The sequence below is a fragment of the Phalacrocorax aristotelis genome, unplaced genomic scaffold (genome assembly GCF_949628215.1).
Source record: "Phalacrocorax aristotelis unplaced genomic scaffold, bGulAri2.1 scaffold_337, whole genome shotgun sequence".
NCBI lineage: Eukaryota > Metazoa > Chordata > Aves > Suliformes > Phalacrocoracidae > Phalacrocorax > Phalacrocorax aristotelis.
In genome coordinates this window covers 1-21,313 of record NW_027441244.1, presented here as the reverse complement: position 1 = coordinate 21,313, position 21,313 = coordinate 1, and the positions used below count along the sequence as shown (strand labels likewise).

The 21,313-nt window shown below is 68.8% G+C and overlaps 1 protein-coding gene across 1 annotated transcript; it reads left to right on the top strand.

The window, feature by feature from the left end:
- Nucleotides 1–452: 452 nt before the first annotated feature.
- MAP2K7 (mitogen-activated protein kinase kinase 7) lies at nt 453–15,920 on the top strand. The gene is given in 14 exon segments (XM_075080351.1): nt 453–635; nt 2,204–2,251; nt 4,283–4,336; nt 4,339–4,423; nt 6,634–6,676; nt 6,678–6,701; nt 6,807–6,920; nt 7,021–7,140; nt 8,203–8,310; nt 8,380–8,559; nt 9,188–9,268; nt 13,698–13,840; nt 13,938–13,983; nt 15,541–15,920. Coding segments are annotated over 14 exon segments (1,308 nt in total). The 5' UTR covers nt 453–511; the 3' UTR covers nt 15,679–15,920.
- The last annotated feature ends 5,393 nt before the right edge of the window (nt 15,921–21,313 follow it).

The following is a 21,313-nucleotide window of genomic DNA, read 5'->3' as shown; positions in this document are numbered from 1 at the left end:
CCTGGGACCCTTTGAGGGGGCTGGGGGTCCTTTGGGGGGTGATGCACACACACACCACCCCCCCCCCATTTAAGAGGGGTCCTGGCCTCTTTCTGCCCCTCCCCCCCCCATAAGGCAACTCTGGGGGGCGGGGGTGGTGTTTGGGGGTCTTATGGGGAAGGGAGTGGTCTGGGGTGGGGAGGGTGGGCTTCTAGGGGGGGTCCCCAAGGTGGGGGACCCCGGGGGGGGTCCCCGCGGAGGGGGCGGGGGACTCCTTACGCATGCGCTCACCCTCCCGCACGCCAGGTGGCGCGTGTCCCACCCCCAACAAAAAGCGAGCGCCGCGCATGCGCCCTTCCCTCCCCGAAGCTCCCACCGGGTAAGGGCGGGCGAGACGGTGGCCGGCGGCGGTCTTAAAACCTTCGGGGCGTGCGCTGGGCGGACGGTGGCCCGGCGGGGCCAGGCCGCGCATGCGCCGTGCGGTGTTTGTGCATTCTGGCTGCGCGGCGGCGGCGCTGGCTGCGGGGGGAAGATGGCGGCGTCCTCGCTGGAGCAGAAGCTCTCCCGCCTGGAGGCGAAGCTCAAGCAGGAGAACCGCGAGGCCCGCCGCCGGATCGACCTTAACCTCGACATCAGTCCTGCCCGGGCCCGGCCTAGTAAGGCGCAGCCGGGGGAAGGGGAGGGGTAAAACCGGGCCCAGGCCCGGGCGGGGGCGGCTGAGGCGATTGGCGGCGGGGTGGGGGGGGGGGGTGGGGGGGGTTGGGTTAGGGGCACCCTCATCGCCGGGGCCTTATTAAAGGGGTTTGAGGGCGGCTTTAGGGGCTCGGGGGGGGGGGGGCAGTGGAGGGGAATTAGGACGCTCTTTTGGGTGGCGGGTGGGGCTGTTTTAGGGGTGTCGGGGGCGGCTGAGGTGGTGTTCAGGGTACGGACGGTAGTTCTGGTAGCTTCAGGAGTATTGGGGGACAGTTTAGGGGTGTTGGGGGCAGTTTGGGCTGGTTTAGGGGTACTGAGTGCTCTTGGGGGCAGTTAAGGCTGGTTTTAGGGATATTGGGGGGTTCTTGGTGGTAGTTGAGGCTGGTTTGGGGGTACTGGGGGGCTCTTGGGGGCTGTTGAGGCTGGTTTAGGGGTATGAGATGGGTTGAGTCTGGTTTTAGGGGTCTTGGGGGGCGTCTTGGGGGTAATTTGGACGGGTTTAGGGGTACTGGGGGCTCTTGGGGGAAGTTGAGGCTGGTTTTAGGGGTATTGGGGTGCTCTTGGGGGCAGTTGAGCCTGGTTTTATGGGACTTGGGGGCAGATGAGGCTGTTTTAGGGGTATGAGAGGGGTTGAGGCTGGGTTTAGGGGTCTTGGGGTGCTCTTGGGGCAGTTGAGCCTGGTTTTATGGGTCTTGGGGGCAGATGAGGCTGGTTTAGGGGTATGAGAGGGGTTGAGGCTGGTTTTAGGGGTCTTGAGGTGCTCTTGGGGGCAGTTGAGGCTGGTTTTAGGGATCTTGGGGGACCCTGGGTTGTCATTGAGGGACTGTAGCGATATCGGGGGGGCCATTGGGGCCATATTAGGCAAAATGGGGGGGGCTCGGGGGGCGTTTGGGCTCAGATTGGGGCTATTTGGGGGCAGCTGAGGTGGGTCTGGGGGGCGCGAGGGCTTTACTGGGTGAAATAGGGCTGTACTGGGAACTACTGGAACCAGCGCAGGAGTTTGGGGGTTCCGGGAGGCATTTGGGGGCATGGGGGAGGGGGTGTCACCACCGCAATTAGCACCCCGAGGAGCTGCTTTTGGGGGGGGGACGGACACCCCCCCCACCAGGTAGGACCTTTATTTGGGGGGGGTGGGGGGGGGTGGGGGGGGATGGGGCCCCTCAGCGCCCCTCAGCGCCCCACAACCACCAGGCAAGGATTTTCCAGCATTTCCCTACAATTTCACAGGATTATTAAAAAAATAAAGGCATTTTCCGGGCCGGGGGTGTCCGGAGCTGCCAGGCAGCCCCCCCAACCCCCTTTCCCCCCACCCCCTTCCCCCCCCCCCCCCAGTTTAAGTTCATTCTGACCCCCCCTCATTATCCCCCACGATGCCTTGAGTTTGTTCCTATTGTGATTTATGGTGTTTTTCTTTCTTTTTATTATTTTTTCCCCTTTTTCTCCCCGTTTTTTTTTTTTATTTTCTTTTCTCTCCCCCTCCCTTCGCCCCCCCATCCCCCCCCCCACCCAAAAAAACCCCCCACCACTCCAGTTATCGTCATCACCCTAAGCCCCGCTCCCGCTCCGTCCCAGCGAGCAGGTACCACCACATCTCGCCGCCGCTTGGGTTTCTCCTGCATCCCCCCACTTCTAACGCTCCCCCCGTGTCCCCCCCCGCTGACCCCCACCCTGTGTCCCCCCCCCGGGACATCCCCATGTCTCATATCCCCCCTCCAAAGCAGGCTGGGCCCCCCCCACCCCCCCCCAGCACAACCTAAACCCGCCCGTGCCTCAGTTTCCCCACTCAGCGGAGCAGCTTGTCCCCGTCGGCTTCTCCCCGCTCCCCCTCCCCCCTCGCCATGTGTGTGCCCCCCACCACCCCCCCGAATGTCCCCGTGCCCCCCCGAATGTCCCCGTGTGTGTGTGTCCCCCCCCCCCGTGGCTGTCCTGCCTGTCGCATGGAGTGGGGCGCCCCCCGGCCCGGCCCCCGCGGGGTGCATGGCCCGGCCCCGCGGCGCATGCGGCCGCGGCACGGCATGGACGGGGGCCGCGCCGAAAAGTGGGGGGGGGATTGGGGGGTGGGCGTGGGGGGGGGCGGGAATGGGCTGAGACGGGGCTGAAACGGGGCCGAGGCGGGAGGGAAGGGGCAAAATGGGGTAGAAAGGGGTAAAATGGGGCAGGAACGGGCAAAATGGGTCTGGGCTGAAATGGGGAAGGAACGGGCAAAATGGGGCTGAGCTGAATGGGGCTGAACCAAAATGGGATGGGATTGGGCAAAATGGGGCAGGAACGGGCAAAATGGGGCTGAGCCAAAACGGGGTGGGATTGGGCAATATGGGGCAGGAACGGGCAAAATGGGGCTGAGCCAAAACGGGGTGGGATTGGGCAAAATGGGGCAGGAACGGGCAAAATGGGGCTGAGCCAAAATGGGGTGGGATTGGGCAAAATGGGGCAGGAACGGGCAAAATGGGGCTGAGCCAAAATGGGGTGGGATTGGGCAAAATGGGGCTGAGCTGAATGGGGCAGAAATGGGCAATATGGGGCTGAACCAAAACGGGGTGGGATTGGGCAATATGGGGCAGGAACAGGCAAAATGGGGCTGAGCCGAATGGGGCAGAAAGGGGCAAAATGGGGCTGAACCAAAATGGGGTGGGGTTGGGCAAAATGGGGCTGAGCCAAATGGGGCGGGAATGGGCAAAATGGGGCAGAAACAGGCGAAATGTGGTTGAGCCAAAATGGGGCAGAAACGGGCAAAATGGGGCTGAACCAAAGTGGGGTGGGAATGGGCAAAATGGGGCTGAGGTGGGAGGGGGATGAAATGGGGTAGGAACAGGTGAAATGGGGCTGAGCCAAAGTGGGGCAGGAATGGGCAAAATGGGACAGGAACGGCAAAATGATCCTCAGCTAAAATGGGGTGGGAATGAGCAAAACAGGACAGAAATGGGCAAAATGGGGCGGGAACGGGCAAAAAGGGGGTTGAGCTGAAATGGGGTAAAACGGGGCAGGAAAGGGCAAAAGAGGCAGGAGGAGCCGGGAGGGGCAGCGCCCTGCGGGGGGGGGTGGGGGCTTGGGGGGCCCCCCCCAAGCCAGGTCACCCCGGGGTGCTGTGGGTGGGTTGGGGGGGCTCCCCCCACTCTCGAGGGGGGTGGGGGTGGTGGGGGATGTTCTGGGGAGGGCTGATGGGGTCACTCTGCCCCCCCCCCCCCCCCCCCCCCCCACATTTGGGGACAGCTGTGGGGGTCTCTCCACCCCCTCCCCATCTTCCCCCTCCATTTGGGGGGGCTGACAGGGTCTCTCCCCCCCACCCTGGTTTGGGGGGGCTGTGGGGGTCTCTCCCCCCTCAATTTGGGGGGGCTGTGGGGGTCTCGCCCTCTGTTTGGGGGGGCTGATGGCATCTCTCCCCCCTCCCCCCCTCAGTTTGGGGGGGCTGTGGGGGTCTCCCCTTCCATTTGGGGGGGCTGATGGAGTCTCTTCCCCCTCCCCCTCGGTTTGGGGGGGCTGTGGGGGTCTCTCCCCCCTCCCCCCTCAGTTTGGGGGGGCTGTGGGGGTCCTCTCCCCCCCACCTCTGTTTGGGGGGGCTCTGTGGGTCTCCCCCCCATTAGGGGGGGCTGACGGGGTCTCTCTCCCCCAGCTCTGCAGCTGCCGCTGGTGAGCGACGGGGGGGGCCGGGCCGCGCCCCCCGAGGGGCCCAGCACCCGCCGCCCCCCACCCGCCCCCGCAACATGCTGGGGCTGCCCCAGCCGCCCTTCCTGGTGCCCCGCAGCGTGGAGAGGTGAGCCCGCCCCGCCCCGCGCCCCATTGGCTGCCCCCGAGAGCCCGCCCCCGCCCGGTTGGCCGCCCGCCTGGGGGGGTCTGCTGCGCTGTGATTGGCTGAGCGGGTGGGGGACTGTGTGGGCCGGTTGGCTAGATGGCCGGAGGAATCGTGTGAGCTGATTGGCCGGGGGTCAGGGGATCGTGTGTGCTGATTGGCCAGAGTTCTGGGGGATCGCCTACTCTGATTGGCTAAGGGTCTAGTGGCTCACGTGTGCTGATTGGCCAGGGGTCTGGCGGATCATGTGAGCTGATTGGGCAGAGCTCTGGGGGGAGGGTCACAAGCACTGATTGGCCAGATAAGCAAGAGCCCGTAGGTGCTGATTGGTCAGACGTTCAGGGTAGCGCATCAGCTCATTGGCTGCTCAGGCAGGAGCTCTGCTTGTGTGGATTGGCCAGGTGTGCAGGAGCCAGCGGGAGCTGATTGGCCAGAGCGCCAAAGGACCGTGGGTGCTGATTGGCCAGGCAGATAGGGCACCGTGGGTGCTGATTGGCCAGCCAGGTTGGTGAGCTACGTGTGCTAATTGGCCAGATGTGCAGGAAGCCCCGGTTGCTCATTGGCCAGGTGCCTAGGAAACCGCATGTGCTGATTGGCCAGCTGTGCAGGAGGCTCTGGCGGCTGATTGGCCGGAGATTTGAGCTACTGTGGGTGCCGATTGGCCATGTGGGAGATTCCCATGCACTGGTTGGCTGGGTGTAGAGGAAGCAGCGTGTGCTGATTGGCCAGGCAGACAGGATTCCCTGTGTGCTGATTGGCTGGGTATCTGTAATTCCATGCATGCTGATTGGCCAGGCAAGAGGAGAGTTCCTTCTGCTGATTGGCCAGGGGTCCAAGAAGCACGTGGATGTTGATTGGCCAAGTCGACATGTCCCTGTCAGTGCTGATTGGCCTGGAGACCTTTCCCTTTGCTGATTGGTCGCATGGGCACCCTCCCTGTGTGCTGATTGGCCAGCTGGGCATACCCCTCATTCCCCTGTGTGCTGATTGGCCACGCTTCTCCCCAAATATGCTGATTGGCCAGGTATCCCCATACTGACTGGCCAGGCACCCCCCTGCCCTATATGCTGATTGGCCAGTTGTGTGGGGGTGTCCCCTGTGCTGATTGGCCGGGCATGGCGCCCCCCTTTGCCCCCTGCTGATTGGCCGGGCGCCCCCCCCTTTGCCCCCTGCTGATTGGCCGGGCACCCCCCCTTTGCCCCCTGCTGATTGGCCGGGCTCCCCCTTTGCCCCCTGCTGATTGGCCGGGCGCCCCCCTTTGCCCCCTGCTGATTGGCCAGGCTCCCCCTTTGCTCCCTGCTGATTGGCCGGGCGCCCCCCCTTTGCCCCCTGCTGATTGGCCGGGCGCCCCCCCCTTTGCCCCCTGCTGATTGGCCGGGCGCCCCCCCTTTGCCACCTGCTGATTGGCCGGGCGCCCCCCCTTTGCCCCCTGCTGATTGGCCGGGTGCCCCCCTTTGCTCCCTGCTGATTGGCCAGGCTCCCCCTTTGCTCCCTGCTGATTGGCCAGGCGCCCCCCCTTTGCCCCCTGCTGATTGGCTGGGCGCCCCCCTTTGCCCCCTGCTGATTGGCCGGGCGCCCCCCCTTTGCCCCCTGCTGATTGGCCGGGCGCCCCCCCTTTGCCCCCTGCTGATTGGCCGGGCGCCCCCCTTTGCCCCCTGCTGATTGGCCAGGCTCCCCCTTTGCTCCCTGCTGATTGGCCGGGCGCCCCCCCCTTTGCCCCCTGCTGATTGGCCGGGCGCCCCCCCTTTGCCCCCTGCTGATTGGCCGGGCGCCCCCCCTTTGCCCCCTGCTGATTGGCCGGGCCCCCCCCCCTTTGCCCCCTGCTGATTGGCCGGGTGCCCCCCTTTGCTCCCTGCTGATTGGCCAGGCTCCCCCTTTGCTCCCTGCTGATTGGCCAGGCGCCCCCCCTTTGCCCCCTGCTGATTGGCCGGGCGCCCCCCTTTGCCCCCTGCTGATTGGCCGGGCGCCCCCCCTTTGCCCCCTGCTGATTGGCCGGGCGCCCCCCTTTGCCCCCTGCTGATTGGCCAGGTGCCCCCCTTTGCCCCTGCTGATTGGCCAGGCGCCCCCTTTGCCCCCTGCTGATTGGCCAGGCGCCCCCTTTGCCCCCTGCTGATTGGCCAGGCGCCCCCTTTGCCCCCTGCTGATTGGCCGGGCGCCCTCTTTCTTCTCCCCAGCATCGAGATCGACCAGAAGCTGCAGGAGATCATGAAGCAGACGGGGGTACCTCACCGTGGGGGGGCAGGTAAGCGCGGGGGGGGGGGGGGGGGGGGGGCGTCAGGGGGGGACCCTGACCCTGACCTTGACCCTGACCTTGACCCGACCCCCCCCGCCCCCCCCCCCCCCCCAGCGCTACCAGGCAGAGATCAACGACCTGGAGAACCTGGGGGAGATCGGCAGCGGCACCTGCGGGCAGGTCTGGAAGATGCGCTTCCGCAAGACAGGCCACGTCATCGCCGTCAAGGTGGGGACCCCCCCCGCGCCCCCCCCGATACTGTGACCCCCCCTCCCCAGCACCCGGCGCTAACCGACCCCCCCCCCCTCTTTTCTTCCTCCCCCCCCAGCAAATGCGGCGCTCGGGGAACCGGGAGGAGAACAAGCGCATCCTGATGGACCTGGACGTGGTGCTCAAGAGCCACGACTGCCCCTACATCGTCCAGTGCTTCGGCACCTTCATCACCAACGTGAGCCCCGCCATGGGGCCCGCCATAGGGCCCGCCACAGGGCCCGCTGCGCCCGAGGGGCTGCCGGAGGGGAGGGGCGGGACGCGGCCGGAGGGTCTGTGTGTGCCCGTGGGTCCCCTCCGGGGTCAGGATGTGGCTATAGGGTCCTCCATAGGGTCTGGACGTGGCTATAGGGACCTGCCATAGGGTCTGCATGTGGCCATGGGTCCGCTCCAGGGTCAGGATGTGGCTATAGGGTCCTCCATAGGGTCTGGACGTGGCTATAGGGACCTGCCATAGGGTCTGCATGTGGCCATGGGTCCCCTCCAGGGTCTGGATGTGGCTGTAGGGGCCTCCATAGGGTCTGGATGTGGCTATAGGGACCTGCCATAGGGTCTGCATGTGGCCATGGGTCCCCTCCAGGGTCTGGATGTGGCTGTAGGGGCCTCCATAGGGTCTGGATGTGGCTATAGGGACCTGCCATAGGGTCTGTATGTGGCCATGGGTCCCCTCCAGGGTCTGCATGTGGCTATAGGGACCTGCCATAGGGTCTGCATGTGGCTATAGGGACCTGCTATAGGGTCTGCATGTGGCCATGGGTCCCCTCCAGGGTCTGGATGTGGCTGTAGGGGCCTCCATAGGGTCTGGATGTGGCTGTAGGGGCCTCCATAGGGTCTGGATGTGGCTATAGGGGCCTCCATAGGGTCTGGATGTGGCTATAGGGACCTGCTATAAGGTCTGCATGTGGCTGTTGGGGCCTCCATAGGGTCTGGATGTGGCTATAGGGGCCTCCATAGGGCCCCTCTATAGGGTCTGGCCATCGCCATAGGCCCCTCCATAGGGCGTGGCCATTGCCATAGGGCCCCGCCATAGGGCGTGGCCATAGGTCCCTCCATAGGGCCTGGACCCGAGCCCAGGCTGCCCCACGGTCGGGGTCCGGCCCCGGCCCTGCCCCTCCCTCTGCGTGGTCCCCACCTCCCCCACCGCAGCAGGGGGGCGTCCCCCCGATCCCCCCCCACCCCCCCCAGCCGCAGCGTCACCGGCACCAGCCCCTCCCCCCGACCTCCTCTTCTTCCTCCCCAGACCGACGTCTTCATCGCCATGGAGCTGATGGGCACCTGCGCCGAGAAGCTCAAGAAGCGCATCCAAGGCCCCATCCCCGAGCGCATCCTGGGCAAGATGACGGTGGCGGTGAGCGGGGAGGGGGCGCTCGGGGGGGGGCCGTGGGGGGGCCGCCGCCGCTGACACCCCTCCCCGCAGATCGTGAAGGCCCTCTTCTACCTGAAGGAGAAGCACGGGGTGATCCACCGCGACGTCAAACCCTCCAACATCCTCTTGGACGAGCGGGGGCAGGTCAAGCTCTGCGACTTCGGCATCAGCGGCCGCCTCGTCGACTCCAAGGCCAAGACCCGCAGCGCCGGCTGCGCCGCCTACATGGCCGTAAGCACCCATGGGTGCTGCGGGGGACGGGGAGGGGGGCCCCCTGGGCTCGGGCTGCTGGGGGGGGGCGGGCGGGGGCGGCGGCGGCGGGGGGGTCCTGCTGGGATCTGGGGTTCCAGGATTGGGGGGGCTGGGGGTCCTCTGGGGCTGGGGGTGCTGCGCCCCAGATGTGGGTGCTGGGGGTCCCCTGGGGCTGGGGGTACTGTACCCCAGATGTGGGTGCTGGGGGTGTGGGTGCTGCCCCCCAGAGGTGGGTGCTGGGGGTGTCCTGGGGGTGTGGGTGCTGCCCCCCAGAGGTGGGTGCTGTACCCCAGATGTGGGTGCTGTACCCCAGATGTGGGTGCTGGGGTTGTCCTGGGGGTGTGGGTGCTGCCCCCCAGAGGTGGGGGCTGGGGGTCTCTGGGGCTGTGGGTGCTGTACCCCAAGAGGTGGGTGCTGGAGGTTCCATGGGTCCTCCAGGACCATGGGTGCTGCCCCCCAGATGGGGGTGCTGGGGGTCTCCCAGGGCTGGGGGTCCCCTGGGGCTGGGGTGCTGCACCCCAGAGGTGGGAGTTGTGGGTCCCTCGGGGGGTGGGTGCTGGGGGTCCTGGCCCCCCCCGGTGCCCCACAGCCCCCCCGTCTCCCCCAGCCCGAGCGCATCGACCCCCCCGACCCCACCAAGCCCGACTACGACATCCGCGCCGACGTCTGGAGCCTCGGCATCTCCCTGGTGAGCCGCGGCCCTGACTGTCCCCGCGGCGTCCCCACGGTGTCCCCGACACGTCCCCACCATGTCCCCATGTCCCCATGGTGTTCCAGCAGCCCCGACACGTCCCCACGGCGTCCCCAGCACGTCCTGGGCTCCCCTCAGCGTCCCCGACACATCCGTGGCTCCCCACAGGGTCCCCAACGTGTCCCTGTGTCCCTGCAGTGTCCCTGACATGACCCCACTGTGTCCCCAGCTCCCAACTGTGTCCCCAGGACATGCCCACGTCATCCCCGGGTCCCCACTGGGTCCCCAGCACATCCCCAGGTCCCCAGCGTGTCCCTGGGTCCCCAACATTGTCCCCATCGTTGTCCCCAGGGTGTTCCTGGGCCCCAGCGTGTCCCTGGGTCCCCACCATGTCCCCAACGTGTCCCCAGGTCCCCACCATGTCCCCAGCGTGTCCCCAGGTCCCCACCCTGTCCCCAGCACACCCCTGGCTCCCACCATGTCCCCAGTGTGTCCCCAGGTCCCCACCATGTCCCCAGCGTGTCCCCGGGTCCCACCATGTCCCCAGCATGTCCCCAGGTCCCCACCATGTCCCCAGCGTGTCCCCAGGTCCCCACCCTGTCCCCAGCACACCCCTGGCTCCCACCATGTCCCCAGTGTGTCCCCAGGTCCCCACCATGTCCCCAGCGTGTCCCCGGGTCCCACCATGTCCCCAAAGTGTCCCCAGGTCCCCACCATGTCCCCAGTGTGTCCCCAGGTCCCCACCATGTCCCCAGCGTGTTCCCGGGTCCCACCATGTCCCCAACGTGTGTCCCCAGGTCCCCACCATGTCCCCAGCGTGTCCCCAGGTCCCCACCATGTCCCCAACGTGTGTCCCCGGGCCCCCACCGTGTCCCCAGGTCCCCACCATGTCCCCAGCGTGTCCCCGGGTCCCACCATGTCCCCAGCGTGTCCCCAGGTCCCCACCATGTCCCCAACGTGTGTCCCCGGGCCCCCAACGTGTCCCCAGGTCCCCACCATGTCCCCAGCGTGTGTCCCCGGGCCCCCAGCGTGTCCCCAGGTCCCCACCATGTCCCCAACGTGTGTCCCCGGGCCCCCAGCGTGTCCCCAGGTCCCCACCATGTCCCCAGCGTGTCCCCGGGTCCCACCATGTCCCCAGCGTGTCCCCAGGTCCCCACCATGTCCCCAGCGTGTCCCCGGGTCCCCACCATGTCCCCAGCGTGTCCCCAGGTCCCCACCATGTCCCCAACGTGTGTCCCCAGGTCCCCACCATGTCCCCAGCGTGTCCCCAGGTCCCACCATGTCCCCAAAGTGTCCCCAGGTCCCCACCATGTCCCCAGCGTGTCCCCAGGTCCCCACCATGTCCCCAGCGTGTTCCCGGCTCCCACCATGTCCCCAGCGTGTCCCCGGCTCCCACCATGTCCCCAACGTGTGTCCCCAGGTCCCCACCATGTCCCCAGCGTGTCCCCAGGTCCCCACCATGTCCCCAACGTGTGTCCCTGGGCCCCCACCGTGTCCCCAGGTCCCCACCATGTCCCCAGCGTGTCCCCGGGTCCCACCATGTCCCCAGCGTGTCCCCAGCTCCCCACCATGTCCCCAGCGTGTCCCCAGGTCCCCACCATGTCCCCAGCGTGTCCCTGGGTCCCACCATGTCCCCAGCGTGTCCCCAGCTCCCCACCATGTCCCCAGCGTGTCCCCAGGTCCCCACCATGTCCCCAGCGTGTCCCCGGGTCCCACCATGTCCCCAGCGTGTCCCCAGGTCCCCACCATGTCCCCAGCGTGTCCCTGGGTCCCACCATGTCCCCAGTGTGTCCCCAGGTCCCCACCATGTCCCCAGCGTGTCCCCAGGTCCCCACCCTGTCCCCAGCACACCCCTGGCTCCCACCATGTCCCCAGTGTGTCCCCAGGTCCCCACCATGTCCCCAGTGTGTCCCCAGGTCCCCACCATGTCCCCAGCGTGTCCCCGGGTCCCACCATGTCCCCAGCGTGTCCCCGGCTCCCACCATGTCCCCAACGTGTGTCCCCAGGTCCCCACCATGTCCCCAGCGTGTCCCCGGGTCCCACCATGTCCCCAGCGTGTACCCAGGTCCCCACCATGTCCCCAGCGTGTCCCCGGGTCCCACCATGTCCCCAAAGTGTCCCCGGGTCCCCACCATGTCCCCAGCGTGTCCCCGGGTCCCACCATGTCCCCAAAGTGTCCCCAGGTCCCCACCATGTCCCCAGCGTGTCCCCAGGTCCCCACCATGTCCCCAGCGTGTCCCCGGGTCCCCACCATGTCCCCAGCGTGTTCCCGGCTCCCACCATGTCCCCAGCGTGTCCCCAGGTCCCCACCATGTCCCCAGCGTGTCCCCGGCTCCCACCATGTCCCCAACGTGTGTCCCCAGGTCCCCACCATGTCCCCAGCGTGTCCCCAGGTCCCCACCATGTCCCCAACGTGTGTCCCCGGGCCCCCACCGTGTCCCCAGGTCCCCACCATGTCCCCAGCGTGTCCCCGGGTCCCACCATGTCCCCAGCGTGTCCCCAGGTCCCCACCATGTCCCCAACGTGTGTCCCCGGGCCCCCAACGTGTCCCCAGGTCCCCACCATGTCCCCAGCGTGTCCCCAGGTCCCCACCATGTCCCCAACGTGTGTCCCCGGGCCCCCAGCGTGTCCCCAGGTCCCCACCATGTCCCCAGCGTGTCCCCGGGTCCCACCATGTCCCCAGCGTGTCCCCAGGTCCCCACCATGTCCCCAGCGTGTCCCCGGGTCCCCACCATGTCCCCAGCGTGTCCCCAGGTCCCCACCATGTCCCCAACGTGTGTCCCCAGGTCCCCACCATGTCCCCAGCGTGTCCCCAGGTCCCACCATGTCCCCAAAGTGTCCCCAGGTCCCCACCATGTCCCCAGCGTGTCCCCAGGTCCCCACCATGTCCCCAGCGTGTTCCCGGCTCCCACCATGTCCCCAGCGTGTCCCCGGCTCCCACCATGTCCCCAACGTGTGTCCCCAGGTCCCCACCATGTCCCCAGCGTGTCCCCAGGTCCCCACCATGTCCCCAACGTGTGTCCCCGGGCCCCCACCGTGTCCCCAGGTCCCCACCATGTCCCCAGCGTGTCCCCGGGTCCCACCATGTCCCCAGCGTGTCCCCAGCTCCCCACCATGTCCCCAGCGTGTCCCTGGGTCCCACCATGTCCCCAGTGTGTCCCCAGGTCCCCACCATGTCCCCAGCGTGTCCCCAGGTCCCCACCCTGTCCCCAGCACACCCCTGGCTCCCACCATGTCCCCAGCGTGTCCCCAGGTCCCCACCATGTCCCCAGCGTGTCCCTGGGTCCCACCATGTCCCCAGTGTGTCCCCAGGTCCCCACCATGTCCCCAGCGTGTCCCCAGGTCCCCACCCTGTCCCCAGCACACCCCTGGCTCCCACCATGTCCCCAGTGTGTCCCCAGGTCCCCACCATGTCCCCAGTGTGTCCCCAGGTCCCCACCATGTCCCCAGCGTGTCCCCGGGTCCCACCATGTCCCCAGCGTGTCCCCGGCTCCCACCATGTCCCCAACGTGTGTCCCCAGGTCCCCACCATGTCCCCAGCGTGTCCCCGGATCCCACCATGTCCCCAGCGTGTACCCAGGTCCCCACCATGTCCCCAGCGTGTCCCCGGGTCCCACCATGTCCCCAAAGTGTCCCCGGGTCCCCACCATGTCCCCAGCGTGTCCCCGGGTCCCACCATGTCCCCAAAGTGTCCCCAGGTCCCCACCATGTCCCCAGCGTGTCCCCAGGTCCCCACCATGTCCCCAGCGTGTTCCCGGCTCCCACCATGTCCCCAGCGTGTCCCCAGGTCCCCACCATGTCCCCAGCGTGTCCCCGGCTCCCACCATGTCCCCAACGTGTGTCCCCAGGTCCCCACCATGTCCCCAGCGTGTCCCCAGGTCCCCACCATGTCCCCAACGTGTGTCCCCGGGCCCCCACCGTGTCCCCAGGTCCCCACCATGTCCCCAGCGTGTCCCCGGGTCCCACCATGTCCCCAGCGTGTCCCCAGGTCCCCACCATGTCCCCAACGTGTGTCCCCGGGCCCCCACCGTGTCCCCAGGTCCCCACCATGTCCCCAGCGTGTCCCCAGGTCCCCACCATGTCCCCAACGTGTGTCCCCGGGCCCCCACCGTGTCCCCAGGTCCCCACCATGTCCCCAGCGTGTTCCCGGGTCCCACCATGTCCCCAGCGTGTCCCCAGGTCCCCACCATGTCCCCAACGTGTGTCCCCGGGCCCCCACCGTGTCCCCAGGTCCCCACCATGTCCCCAGCGTGTCCCCGGGTCCCCACCATGTCCCCAACGTGTGTCCCCAGGTCCCCAGCGTGTCCCCGGGTCCCCAGCTCATCCCCGCCGCGTCCCCGTACCTCGCCGCGGCGCCCCGCGGCCCCCCGCGGCGCGGCCGTGTCCCCGTGCTCCCCCCTCCCCGGTGACACCGGTGTCCCCGCAGGTGGAGCTGGCCACGGGGCAGTTCCCCTACCAGAACTGCAAGACGGATTTCGAGGTGCTGACGAAGGTGCTGCAGGAGGATCCCCCGCTGCTGCCCCCCGCCATGGGCTTCTCCGGGGACTTCCAGGCCTTCGTCAGGGACTGGTGGGTGACAAGCCGCCCCTCCCCGGGCGGGGGGCGCGTCCCCGGGGTGTCCCCGGGGTGTCCCCGCGCTGCTGACGCCCCCTCCCCTCCCCCGCAGCCTCACCAAGGACCACAGGAAGAGACCAAAGTACAACAAGTTACTGGTGAGTCCCCGTCACGCGTGTCCCCGTCACGCGTGTCCCCTGCCCCGGCAGGCGGGGGGCTGCCATCCCCGGGGGGGGGCCGCGGCCTCCCTGTCGCCGTCCCCCAGCCCCCGCCCCCCGCATGTCTCCACACGAGTGTCCGTGTGTCTGTGTCCCGCTGTCCGCGCGTGTCCCCACACCCGTGTCTGTGTCTCCCCGCCCGTGCCCCCTTTGCCCCTGTCCTGTGTCCCCCCGGCCCTGTCCCTGTGTCCCCACCCGTGTCCTGGTGCTCGTGTCCTTGTGTCCCCACGTCCCTGTCCTTGTGTCCCCACCTGTGTCCTGGTGCCAGTGTCCTTGTGTCCCCCCGGCCCTGTCCCTGTGTCCCCACCCGTGTCCTGGTGCTCGTGTCCCTGTGTCCCCACGTCCCTGTCCTTGTGTCCCCACCTGTGTCCTGGTGCCAGTGTCCTTGTGTCCCCACCCGTGTCCTGGTGCTCGTGTCCCAGTGTCCCCACCCGTGTCCTGGTGCTCGTGTCCTTGTGTCCCCCCGGCCCTGTCCTTGTGTCCCCACCTGTGTCCTGGTGCCAGTGTCCTTGTGTCCCCACCCGTGTCCTGGTGCTCGTGTCCTTGTGTCCCCCCGGCCCTGTCCTTGTGTCCCCACCCGTGTCCTGGTGCTCGTGTCCTTCTGTCCCCACGTCCCTGTCCCTGTGTCCCCACCCGTGTGCTGGTGCTCGTGTCCTTGTGTCCCCACCCGTGTCCTGGTGCTCGTGTCCTTGTGTCCCCACGTCCCTGTCCCTGTGTCCCCACCCGTGTCCTGGTGCTCTTGTCCTTGTGTCCCCACGTCCCTGTCCCTGTGCCCCCACCCGTGTCCTGGTGCTCGTGTCCTTGTGTCCCCACGTCCCTGTCCCTGTGTCCCCACCCGTGTCCTGGTGCTCGTGTCCTTATGTCCCCACGTCCCTGTCCTTGTGTCCCCACCCGTGTCCTGGTGCTCGTGTCCCTGTGTCCCCACCCGTGTCCTGGTGCTCGTGTCCTTGTGTCCCCCCGGCCCTGTCCTTGTGTCCCCACCTGTGTCCTGGTGCCAGTGTCCCTGTGTCCCCACCCGTGTCCTGGTGCTCGTGTCCTTGTGTCCCCCCGGCCCTGTCCTTGTGTCCCCACCTGTGTCCTGGTGCCAGTGTCCCTGTGTCCCCACAAGTGTCCTGGTGCTCGTGTCCTTGTGTCCCCACCCGTGTCCTGGTGCCAGTGTCCTTGTGTCCCCCCGTCCCTGTCCCTGTGTCCCCACCCGTGTCCTGGTGCTCGTGTCCTTGTGTCCCCCCGTCCCTGTCCCTGTGTCCCCACCCGTGTCCTGGTGCTCGTGTCCTTGTGTCCCCCCGTCCCTGTCCCTGTGTCCCCACCCGTGTCCTGGTGCTCGTGTCCTTGTGTCCCCCCGTCCCTGTCCCTGTGTCCCCACCCGTGTCCTGGTGCCAGTGTCCTTGTGTCCCCACGTCCCTGTCCCTGTGCCCCCACGCCTCCGCCCCTGTGTCCCCGGGTCCCCCCCGTGTCCGTGTGTCCCCGTGTCCCACCGCTCGCCCCTCCCTCCCGCAGGAGCACAACTTCATCAAGCGCTACGAGACGCTGGAGGTGGACGTGGCCTCCTGGTTCAAGGACGTCATGGCCAGGACAGAGTCCCCTCGCACCGGCGCCGCCCTCAGCCAGCACCACCTGCCCTTCTTCACCAGGTAGCGCCCGTGTCGCCCGCCCGTGTCACCCGCCGGGCCCGTGTCGCCCGCCCGTGTCACCTGCCGGGCCTGTGACACCCACCCGTGTCACCCGCCCGTGTCACCTGCTGGGCCCGTGTCACCCGCCGGGCCTGTGTCACCCGCCCGTGTCACCCGCCGGGCCTGTGTCACCCGCCTGTGTCACCTGCCGGGCCTGTGACACCCGCCCGTGTCACCTGCCGGGCCTGTGACACCCACCCGTGTCACCCGCCGGGCCTGTGTCACCCGCCCGTGTCACCCGCCGAGCCCGTGTCACCCGCCCGTGTCACCCACCGGGCCCGTGTCACCCGCCCGTGTCACCCGCCGGGCCTGTGTCACCCGCCCGTGTCACCCGCCGGGCCTGTGACACCCACCTGTGTCACCCGCCGGGCCTGTGTCACCCGCCCGTGTCACCCGCCGGGCCTGTGTCACCCGCCCGTGTCACCCACCGGGCCCATGTCACCCGCCCGTGTCACCCGCCGGGCCTGTGTCACCCGCCCGTGTCACCCGCCGGGCCTGTGACACCCACCTGTGTCACCCGCCGGGCCTGTGTCACCCGCCTGTGTCACCCGCTGGGCCCGTGTCACCCACCCATGTCGCCCGCCGGGGCCTGTGTCACCCACCGGGCCTGTGTCACCCACCTGTGTCACCTGCTGGGCCCGTGTCACCCGCCGGGGCCCTGTCACCCGCCCGTGTCACCCGCCGGGCCTGTGTCACCCACGGGTGGCCATGACATCCATGACAGCCACCGCGTGCCCCGGCAGCCACACGGACACCCACGGCGTGTCCCAGCGTGTCACGGTGCCACTTGGCGTGTCACGGCGTGTCCCAGCGTGTCACGGTGCCACTTGGCGTGTCCTGGCGTGTCCCCGCGTGTCACAGCGTGTCCCGGGACATCGTGACGTGTCCCCACGTGTCCCAGTATGTCACGACATGTCCTGCTGGAACCCAGCACCTCGTGTCCTCGTGCATCCCGGTGTCCCCTGGTGCCTCCCGGCGTGTCCCCTCCTGACGCCCCCACCCCCCTTACGGTGCCGGGGCCGGGGGACGCCCGTGTCCCCTCCGTGTCCCCCTCCCCGCGTGGCCCGTGCCTCCCCTGCCGTCCCCAGCCCCAGGGACACACGTGACACACGGGGACACACGTGACACGCAAGGGACGGGACACACAAGGACACGATATGGGCGTGTGACACGGGGACGTGACACACGAAGGCACGGCACGGGGACACGGCACGGGGATGTGACACGGGGACACGCTGCCGGGACATGACACGGGGATGTGGCACAAGGAGGTGACACGAGGACACGGCACAGGGACGCGGCACGGGGACGTGACACGGGGACGTGACACGGGGACACGGCACGGGGACACGGTACGGGAATGTGACACGGGGACACGGCACGGGGACGTGACACGCCAGGATGTGACACACAAGGACGTGGCCTGAGGACACGCACGGGGACGTGACACAGGGACATGGCACGGGGACACGGCACGGGGACGTGACACGCCAGGATGTGACACACAAGGACGTGGCCGGGGGACACGGCACACGGGCACGTGACACGGGGACACGGCACAGGCACATGGCCTGGGGACACGGCACACGGGCACGTGACACGGGGACACGGCTCGGGCCCGTCACACGGGGACATGTCGCGGGGACGCGGCACGCGAGGAGGTGACACGGGGACGTGCCTTGGGACGTGACACGGGGATGTGACACAAGAATGTGACACGGGGACGCGGCACGAGGAGGTGACACAGGGACACGGCGCGGGGACGTGACGCGGGGACGCGGAGGCGGCGCGAGGACGTGACACGCGGGCGGCGCGTGGGGACGGTGACGCGGGGACGTGACGCGGAGGGACCGGGAGGTGACGCGGAGGCGACGCGGCAGCGGGGGGACGTGGCACGGAGGGGTGACAACGTGGCACGAGGGACGGCACCGGGAGGTGGCGCGGGGACACGGCGCAGAGGGACACCGTGGGGACACGGAGCAGGACATGGATGGTGACACGCCGTGGGGACACGGAGCAGGACACAGAGCAGGGACATGGATAGTGACACGCCGTGGGGACACGGAGCAGGACATGGATGGTGACACGCCGTGGGGACATGGAGCAGGACACAGAGCAGGGACATGGATAGTGACACGCCGTGGGGACACGGAGCAGGGACACGGAGCAGTGACACGCCGTGGGGACACGGAGCAGGGACACGGAGCAGGGACACGCCGTGGGGACACGGAGCAGGACACGGATGGTGACACGCTGTGGGGACACAGAGCGGGACAGGGAGCAGGGACACGCTGTGGGGAGACGCCGTGGGGACACGGAGCAGGACACGGATGGTGACACGCCATGGGGACACGGAGCGGGGACACGCCGTTGGGACACGGAGCAGGGACATGCCGTGGGGACACGGAGCAGGACACGGATGGTGACACGCCGTGGGGACACGGAGCGGGGACACAGATGGTGACACGCCGTGGGGACACGGAGCGGGGACACGCCGTGGGGACACGGAGCGGGACACGGATGGGGACACGCCATGGGGACACGCCATGGGGACACGGAGCAGGACACGGAGCGGGGACACAGATGGTGACACGCCGTGGGGACACGGAGCAGGACACGGAGCAGGGACGTGCCGTGGGGACACGGAGCAGGACATGGATGGTGACACGCCATGGGGACATAGAGCAGGGACACACCGTGGGGACACGGATGGTGACACGCTGTGGGGACACGGAGCAGGACACGGATGGGGACACGCCGTGGGGACACGGAGCGGGACATGGATGGGGACACGCCGTGGGGACACGGAGCAGGACACGGATGGGGACACGCCGTGGGGACACGGAGCGGGACATGGATGGGGACACGCCGTGGGGACACGGAGCGGGACACGGATGGGGACACGCCGTGGGGACACGGAGCGGGGACACGTCACGGATGGGACACGGAGGGACGTCACGGGGACGTTGACACGCGGGGACGCGGCAGGAGCCCCTCGGCGGGGGGGGGGTGGGGGGGTGGGGAGGGGGACGGCGCGAGGCCACGCAGCGACAATCAGGGCTGGGGACGTGTCCGGGTGTCCCCGTGTCCGGGTGTCCGTGTGTCCCCCCGGGTGGCGGCAGGTGCAGTTTTAGTGCATTGTGGGCGCGGGCGGCGGCTCCCCCTCGTTATCGTCGTTATTATTAATTATTATTATTATTATTATTATTATTATAAATGCGCATGTGGAACCCGAGGGGCCACGTCGGCGTCAGGCTCTGGGGGGCGTCGGGGGGGCGCGGGGTGGGGGGGGGACACTGGGGACCCGGGGGTGACTCTGGGGATGGGGGGGGACACTGGGGACATGGGGGTGACTCTGGGGGTGGGGGGGGGGACACTGGGGACATGGGGGTGACTCTGGGGGTGGGGGGGGGACACTGGGGACATGGGGGTGACTCTGGGGATGGGGGGGGACACTGGGGACCCGGGGGTGACTCTGGGGATGGGGGGGGACATGGGGGTGACTCTGGGCGTGGGGGGGGGACACTGGGGACCCGGGGGTGACTCTGGGGGTGGGGGGGGGACACTGGGGACATGGGGGTGACTCTGGGCGTGGGGGGGGGACACTGGGGACATGGGGGTGACTCTGGGGATGGGGGGGGGACACTGGGGACATGGGGGTGACTCTGGGATGGGGGGGGGGACACTGGGGACATGGGGGTGACTCTGGGCGTGGGGGGGGGGGACACTGGGACCCGGGGGTGACTCTGGGGGTGGGGGGGGGACCACTGGGGACCCGGGGGTGACTCTGGGGGTGGGGGGGGGACACTGGGGACCCGGGGGTGACTCTGGGGATGGGGGGGGGACACTGGGGACATGGGGGTGACTCTGGGGGTGGGGGGGGACACTGGGGACCCGGGGGTGACTCTGGGGATGGGGGGGGGACACTGGGGACATGGGGGTGACTCTTGGGGATGGGGGGGGACATGGGGGTGACTCTGGGGGTGGGGGGGGGACACTGGGGACATGGGGGTGACTCTGGGGGTGGGGGGGGGACACTGGGGACCCGGGGGTGACTCTGGGGATGGGGGGGGACATGGGGGTGACTCTGGGGTGGGGGGGGGACACTGGGGACATGGGGGTGACTCTGGGGGTGGGGGGGGGACAGTGGGGACATGGGGGTGACTCTGGGGGTGGGGGGGTGGACACTGGGGACATGGGGGGTGACTCTGGGGGTGGGGGGGGACACTGGGGACATGGGGGTGACTCTGGCGTGGGGGGGGGACACTGGGGACATGGGGGTGACTCTGGGGGTGGGGGGGGACACTGGGGACATGGGGGTGACTCTGGGCGTGGGGGGGGACACTGGGGACATGGGGGTGACTCTGGGGGTGGGGGGGGGACACTGGGGACCCGGGGGTGACTCTGGGGATGGGGGGGGGACACTGGGGACATGGGGGTGACTCTGGGGGTGGGGGGGGGACACTGGGGACATGGGGGTGACTCTGGGGGTGGGGGGGGGACACTGGGGACCCGGGGGTGACTCTGGGGATGGGGGGGGGACACTGGGGACATGGGGGTGACTCTGGGGATGGGGGGGGGGACACTGGGGACATGGGGGTGACTCTGGGGGTGGGGGGGGGACACTGGGGACCCGGGGGTGACTCTGGGGATGGGGGGGGGACACTGGGGACCCGGGGTGACTCTGGGATGGGGGGGGGACACTGGGGACATGGGGTGACTCTGGGGGTGGGGGGGGGGACACTGGGGACCCGGGGGTGACTCTGGGATGGGGGGGACACTGGGGACATGGGGGTGACTCTGGGGGTGGGGGGGGGACACTGGGGACCCGGGGGTGACTCTGGGGGTGGGGGGGGGGACATGGGGGTGACTCTGGGCGTGGGGGGGGGACACTGGGGACCCGGGGGGTGACTCTGGGGGTGGGGGTGGGGACACTGCGTTTGGGGGGGGATCGTTGGGTTGGGGACGGGTGACGCTGGCGATGGTGGGGGACGACACCGGGTGACACTGGGACACGGGGGGGATAGTGGGGGAGGGGGCAGGTGACACTGGGGGGGGGGGACACACACCAGGTGACACTGGGGACGGTGTGGTGACACTGGGGACCCGGGGGGGGCCCGGGGGAGAGGCGGGGGCGCGCGGGTCCCTCCCCGGGGTGACGTCCCGGCAGCCCAAGGCCGGCCGGTGGCCTCGGGGACACGGTGGCCTCGGGGGGGGGGGGGAGCCTTCCTCCCCCCGCCCCCCCCCCCCCACGCGTGGGCGGCCCCGGGGACAAGCGCTGGGGACACGGGCGCGACCCGCGGGACCTGCCACCGCCCGAGGAGCCCCGGGACACGCGTGGGGCCCCCCCGCCATGGCGCCCTGCTGCAGCCCCCCCCCACTCCCTCCTACTCCTCCTCCTCCTCCTCCTGCCGCCCGGGGGGGGGCCCGCCGGTGGGTGCGGGGGGGTGACGCGGGGGGACCCCGGGGGCCTGAGGGGGGGGCCTGAGAGGGGTCCCGAGTGTCTGGGGGGGTCACGGGGGGATCCAGGGGTCGGGGGGGGGGGGCTTGGGAGGGGTCCCGAGTGTCCTGGGGGGGGTCACGGGGGGATCCAGGGACCC